Genomic DNA, 7,072 nt, shown 5'->3' on the forward strand with positions numbered 1-7,072 from the left:
CAAGCGATTTTCCTGCCTCAGCCTCCAGAGTAGCTGGGACTACAGGTGCACACCACCACACCTGACTAATTTTTGTTTTTTAGTAAAGACAGGATTTCACCACGTTAGCCAGGCTGGTCTCGAACTTCTGACCTCAGGAGATCCACCCGCCTTGGCTTCCCAAAGTGCTGGGATTACAGGTGTGAGCCACCATGCCTGGCTCTTTTTTTCTTTTTAATTCAACTTTACAAAGCTATAGTTGCAGCTGCTGAGAGCATCTTGTGCTAATTTTTGTTTCTTCTCTTTATTTTATCTCATTTATTTCTAAAACTTCCTATTTGTCTAAAGTCAAAGCCTTAGAATTTTAGACTTTAGGATAACAGTTGAAGTGTATGCCACTTCTTTTATAAAGAGGTAGAAGCCAGTGGAGCTGTGACGTCTGCCAAGGAGTAAACAGAGTTATGCTTCTTGTCCTGCCTGATGAAGTGGAACTGTCTGGAACTTTTTAGTGTTCTGGAAGCTGACAGGATGGTTTTTCTTCTCCAGGGAACCTAGCAGGGAGTGTCTTGCAGCCGAGCTCTTCTATTCTGGTGAACCTGCAGCATCCTAGTTTGTGAGGTCGCAGCTTATGTGTCAGTTTGTCTGCTTTTAGTTTGTGGATGCATTAATTTTGGTGTGTGTGTACTGCTGTGCAGATTCTCTAATGACATGGTTGCTGGCTTCAAATACAGCAGTATTTGACTTAATGAGATGTACATTGTCATCAGGGAGCCTTCAGTTAGCTTTTTCCCAAAGCAGCAAGAGGAATAAAACACCTTCTACACTCTACCCAACAGCACAAAAAGAGCCAACCAATGATATGGTAGGGATTAAATCCATGCTCCACTATAAAGTTTGAAATTTGTTTTCTTTTTTTTTAAGAGACAGGGTTTCACTATCTTGGCCAGGCTGGTCTTGAACTCCTGACCCTGTGATCCACCTGCCTCAGCATCCCAAAGTGCTGGGATTACAGGTGTGAGCCACCATACCCAGCCTTGAACTTTGTTTCAGAGGAACTCTGCTTTAGAAATAAAGGCTGAAAGTGTGTTTTGTGGACTGCAGTATACACAGAGGCAGAGGTGGCATTGTGTGGCATCATCTGGTTTTGGGGTCCCCGGGTGATTGGCAGGACTCTCAATTCTTGATCTTTTTTCCTTATTCCTAGGAATGGGGTAAATTACTGTTTTTTAGATCTTATCAGACTATCTTTCCAACCTACAGAAATAAAATAGTTAAGGAGAACGCAAGGCTATTTGTAAGGAGCTTAGACCAAGAGACAATTATCACAAGCAAGCATCACATTAGAGTATTAAATGGGATGGCAAGAGAAAAAAATTTCCTGAACAGTTGAGCCATTTCCTCACTCACCTCCCAAGAGGCTGAGCCTCAGGGGCCTTTTGTCAGAAGCACCCTGGGTAGGTTGGGCTAAAGTTCCTCCTAAACCCTGTTACCTTTGTGCTCTGCCCTCACAGTGTGATCTTGTGGCTGGGGGACCTCAACTACAGGATAGAAAACATGGATGTGGAAAAAGTGAAAAAGCTCATCGAAGAGAAGGACTTTCAAACCCTATATGAATATGATCAGGTACAGATGGCCACCTGTGCCCTCTTCCAGCAGCTGTCCTCCACTGTGAGGGCACGGAAAAGCCTGGCTTCCAAACTCACAGCCTCTTCTTCCTTGGCTTGAGAGGTTTCTCTGAGTTCCTGATGTTGTCCAGTCATTTCTTCATTTCATCTGCATTCCCTTTTCCATAATTGTCTCCCTATTGGTTCTTTCCTGAAGCACATTTTCTCCTTTGGAAGCAAGAGTGTGTTCTCTCTCTCACTTTCTCATTCATTCATTCAAGAGGTCTGAAGTTGGGGCTAAAAGAGTACCAACTTTCTATAAAGAAAGGACTTGGTATATTTAAGATGATGTAATAATTGTTTTTAGTATGAGCCTTCTTCCCCTCTGTGCTTCTCCTCACCAGACTTCTCCATTGTGAGTGACAGCTCTTCCTACATGGCTTTCCTCACTTCCTACAGGAATCAGTAACCTGCTGTTCTCCATCATTGCTTGATGGAGCATTTCCCTCTCAGAGCACTCGCTGTTTCACAAGAGAATCTGTTCCTCTGTGACTTTCTTCTGGCTACTCCTCTCAGTAGATTTCAGACTTGTTTAGGTGGTCAGGTTGTTTAGAGTGTTAAACATTCTTTTTTGTTGTTGTTCTATAGCCTCCCTTTTAATAACTTTAGTATTGTCGTTAATCTAAATATTTCTATTATATTTTTTTCTCCAGTGCAGATTAACTAAAGAGAAGGAATCTCAACTTATTTATGTCTTTCTATTTTTTTATCTCCTCTGTGTTCTGATCTGAGGCATTCTAACTTCCCTTGTAGTTTAATACCCATCTCTACCTGCCTTCTTTTCTGGTCTTTCCTGAAGCAATAGTACCCATTTTGTGTGTTATCTGCCTACTACATGGTTTTAAGGTCTGTACATTCATACCTAGCTTATATTCATACCTACATTTTAACTATTTTCTGTTGCTTTTGAATAGGAATTTGGCAAGTGGTGTCTACTCAATAGCTGACCATGTGCAATGTTAGAGGTGACAGTTCTTCACCAGTCCATGCAGTGCCACGCTTGGTGCTTCAGGGAAGAGGGAGGAGTACCTGTGTTTTGTTTTGTTTTTTGGGACAGAGTATCCCTCTATTGCTCAGGCTGGAGTGCAGTGGTGCGATCTCGGCTTACTGCAACCCCTGCCTTCTTGGTTCAAGCGATTTTCCTGCCTCAGCTTCCTGAATAGTGGGGACTACAGGTGTGCGCAACCACACCAGACCAGGCTAGTTTTTTTTTTTGTATTTTTACTAGGATGGGGTTCTCCATGTTGGCCAGGCTTGTCTCGAACTCCTGACCTCATGATCCACCCACCTCGGCCTCCCAAAGTGCTGGGATTACAGGCATGAGCCACCGTGCCCAGCACCTGTAGTTTTTACGTTGCTAAGAGTGTGATCTGGAAGGCACTCCTAAAATTCATAGGAAGGGTGCTAACTGTTATCATAGTGTGTCAGGCACTGTTTAAGTTGACAGCGAATCTTTCTAACAACCCTATGAGGTAGATTCTATTATAAATCCAAAATTTGCAGCTGCAGCAACCAAGGCACAGAGCTTTCCCCAGTTCACGAAACTAATTTGACAACGTAGTTCTATCTTTGTGTATATTTGGAGCATCTATGCTATACAGATGAAGTGTTTGATACCTGGCAGAGAAAAACTATTAGTTTGTTAAGTGTAAGTGATACTTAATCCTCTTAAAGATATCTAAGTAAGGTGATAATCAGGCCCTTTGGGTGTAGCTATGCTGTTACAAAGGAGCCTTAGCCAGGCATGATGGCTTGCACATGCAGTCCCATCACTTTGGGAGGCCAAGGCAGGAGGATCACTTGAGGCCAAAAGTTTCAGACAAGCCTAGGCAGCCTAGTGAGACCCTGTCTCTAAAAAGTTTTTAAAAATAGCTGTGTGGTGGTGTACACCTGCAGTCCCAGCTACTTGGAAGGCTGAGGTGGGAGGATTGCTTGAGCACAGGAGATGGTGGCTGTAGTGTACTATGGTCACACCACGGCACTCCAGCCTGGGTGACAGAGTAAGACCCTGTCTTTAAAAAATAAAAAAAAAAATTAAAAACAACTAAAAAAATAAAAACTATATACAGAAAAGAAATGGTCAGCTTGTTCACTTTCCTAGGAGTTAGCTAACTTAAGATATTATAGAAGCTGGGCATGGTGGCTCGTGCCTGTAATCCCAACACTTTGGGAGGCCAAGGCAGGCAGATTACTTGAGATCAGGCGTTTGAGACCAGCCTGGCCAACATGATGAAACCCTGTCTTTACTAAAAATACAAAAAAATTAGTTGGGCATGATGGCGCGTGCCTATAATCCCAGCTATTCAGGAGGCTAAGGCAGAAGAATTGCTTGAATCTGGGAGGCAGAGGTTGCAGTGAGCCGAGATCGTACCACTGCACTCCAGCCTGGGCAACAAGAGCAAAACTCTATCTTCAAAAAAAAGATCTTATAGAATAACTTTTTTGGGGGGCTTTTTCCTTTGAGTTAGAGTTTGAAGTCTAGACTGATATCCTTTTCCCCACTAATTCAAAGTTTGACCTTTTTATTGTGAGATTTGTTTTTTCTCCCATCATTTTGTATAGCTGAAAATTCAGGTGGACAAAAAGACTGTCTTTGAAGGCTTCACAGAGGGTGAGCTCACATTCCAGCCTACTTATAAATACGATACGGGCTCTGACGACTGGGATACCAGGTAGGTCAGAGGTTTCTTCAAATGACTGGGCAAATGAAAACCCAGAAATTCTGGGAAGCACTTGCCCTTTTGGGCCTAAGGAAGAATATATGCTTCCTGTGACTTTTTCCCCATGTTTTGCACTCTGGTCAAACATTTTGTCTCAGTATTTGCTCATGAAGCAGCCTGCTTTCCCATGTATTTACTTTGTGACTGCCTTTGCCTTTGTTCCATAATAATTTTTAATACTGATTTACTTTTCAGCTGTGCCTAGGATGAGATGATTCCAACTAACTTAGCTGGTACTTGGTCATTACAGAGTAGTTAATATTTTTGTTTGTTTGTTTTGAGACAGTCTTGATCTGTTGCAGTGGCTGAATCTTGGCTCACTGCAACCTCCACCTCCCGAGTTCAAGCGATTCTCCTGCCTCATCCTCCTGAGTAGCTGGGATTACAGGTGTGTGCCACCACGCCCAGCTAATTTTTGTATTTTTATAGAGACAGGGTTTCGCCATGTTGGCCAAGCTGGTCTTGAACACCTGGCCTCAAGTGATCCATCCGCCTCAGCCTCCCAAAGTCAGTAGTTAATATTTTTTATTACTTACCATGGGCCATGTACTTTTATTGCTTACCATGTGCCACGTACTTTTGGTGCACTTGTTATTTTCTTATTTAATCCTCAAGACCCTGTTGAAGTAGGTACGATTTACCTCATTTTATGAGATTGGAAACTGAAGCATAGAAAAATTAAAGAGGCCCCAGGTAGACAAGGGATACAGGGAGGATTTGAACCCAGGCAGTGGGAAATTCAGAGCCTGTCTCTTAACCAGCATCTTTTTTTTTTTTTTTTGATATGGAGTCTCACTTTGTCGCCAGGCTAGAGTACAGTGGCGTAATCTTGGTTCACTGCAACCTCTGCCTCCTGGGTTCAAGCGATTCTCCTGCCTCAGCCTCCTGAATAACTGGGACTACAGGCACACACCACCACACGAAGCTAATTTTTGTATTTTTAATAGAGACGGGGTTTCACCATGTTGGCCAGGATGGTCTTAATCTCTTGACCTTGTGATCCACCTGCCTCGGCCTCCCAAAGTGCTAGGATTACAGGCGTGAGTGACTGTGCCCGGCCTTAACCAGCATCTTTTAAAGACCATAGAGTGGCCGGGTGTGGTGGCTCACGCCTGTAATCCCAGCACTTTGGGAGGCTGAGGCAGGCAGATCATTACGCCAGGAGATCGAGATCATCCTGGCCATGGTGAAACCCCATCTCTTCTAAAATACAAAAAATTAGCCAGGCGTGGTGGAACGTACCTGTACTCCTAGCTACTCAGGAGGCTAAGGCAGGAGAATCGCTTGAACCTGGGAGACGGAGGTTGCTGTGAGCCGAGATTGTGCCACTGTACTCCAGCCTGGCTAAAGATCAAGACTCCATCTCAAAAAAAAAGACCATAGAGTGCTTACTGTTAGATTGGTTTTTTAATTCTCTCCTAATTCTCATAGGAGGGTAAAGAACAGAGAATCAGTCTGAACTCTGTTTTGACTTTGAGCTTTCATAGTTGTTTTGGATGATACCCACAGGATGTATGTTATCCCTTGGTGGGCCCAAATTGCCCTTGCTTCCTCAGATGACTTAGCCATGTGGACATGAAGGCCCTGATTCATCACTCTGCCTGAGCCAGGGCACTTGCCAGGCAGTGGGCACCGCTGTTTCTGTGAATACTTCCAGGGTGGACTTTGCATTTCAGTGAGAAGTGCCGTGCTCCTGCCTGGTGTGACCGGATCCTCTGGAAAGGGAAGAACATCACTCAGCTGAGTTACCAGAGCCACATGGCCCTGAAGACCAGTGACCACAAGCCTGTACACTCACTGTTTGACATTGGGGTAGGTGGGCAGCTGGTGCCTGTTGTAATCATTCTGGAGGGAATTGGCTTTCACAACTAAGACCATTTCTTGTCTTTCTGGCTTCTTCCTCTCCTTTTGAGTGGGAGGAAGCCACTTTTAGAACAATTTAAAACAATTATTAACAACTTGGTTAATAATTGTTTTAGTATGCCTCTGTATTTTTCCTCATACATGGAAGTTCCCTTTTCTATTTTTGAACTGTCTTTTTGCAGACCTTTCTCTATGCGTTTATAAATGGGTGTGTCAGTATTCTGTATACAACGTTGAGGATATTTTTCCTTTTTTGTAAAAGAGATCATATTATACATATTGCTCTGAGGACATCTTTTTTTCCCCGACTAAATATGTCTTAGGAGATCTTTCCGTGACAGTGAAGGTAGAGCTTCCTTCTCATTATTTGTAAAGGTTCCAAAGTATTCCATGGTCTGGATGCATTATAATGTATGCATTGATAAAGTTATTTCCAAAGTTTTGCTATTATGCACAGTGCTATTGTGACCACCCTTCATATGTATCTTTGCGTATCAGTATGTTTCTATAGAATGTAATTAGCGGTTCAAAGAAAAAATGTATTAAATTTATTAGATCTTGCTAAATTATCCTCACAACAGTTTTACCACTTTACACTTCTACCAACCATATATGAGTTTGTTTTCCCATACCCTTGCCGATATTGGGTTTTATCAGTCTTTCACATTTTTGTCAACCCAATAAGCAAAGGAAAAAAAAAAGATACTTTATTGTTTTTTTTTCTTTTAAGTCAAAGGATTTCGTACAAGTTCAAAAAGATACTTTATTATGTTAGATTACATTTCCCTGATTACCTGTGAGTCAGCATCTTTTTCTTCCTTTCACTTTCCTTTTTTTTTTTTTTTA

The 7,072-nt window shown here is 42.6% G+C and overlaps 1 protein-coding gene across 8 annotated transcripts in view; it reads left to right on the top strand.

Moving 5' to 3' along the window:
* Nucleotides 1–7,072, top strand: part of INPP5B (inositol polyphosphate-5-phosphatase B) — a 73,621-nt gene that overhangs the window by 51,100 nt on the left and 15,449 nt on the right. For all 8 annotated transcript variants that reach the window (XR_001819412.2, XM_017509733.2, XM_017509735.2 and 5 more), the window contains 3 exons: nt 1,491–1,602; nt 4,206–4,315; nt 6,040–6,175. Coding sequence is in view for 7 of the 8 variants with exons in the window: in XM_017509733.2 (XP_017365222.1) it covers nt 1,491–1,602; nt 4,206–4,315; nt 6,040–6,175 (358 nt within the window). In the remaining variant the exon portion in view is untranslated. The remainder of the gene's footprint in view (nt 1–1,490; nt 1,603–4,205; nt 4,316–6,039; nt 6,176–7,072) is intronic.

Source organism: Cebus imitator, unplaced genomic scaffold (genome assembly GCF_001604975.1).
Source record: "Cebus imitator isolate Cc_AM_T3 unplaced genomic scaffold, Cebus_imitator-1.0 Scaffold420, whole genome shotgun sequence".
Taxonomy (NCBI): Eukaryota; Metazoa; Chordata; class Mammalia; order Primates; family Cebidae; genus Cebus; species Cebus imitator.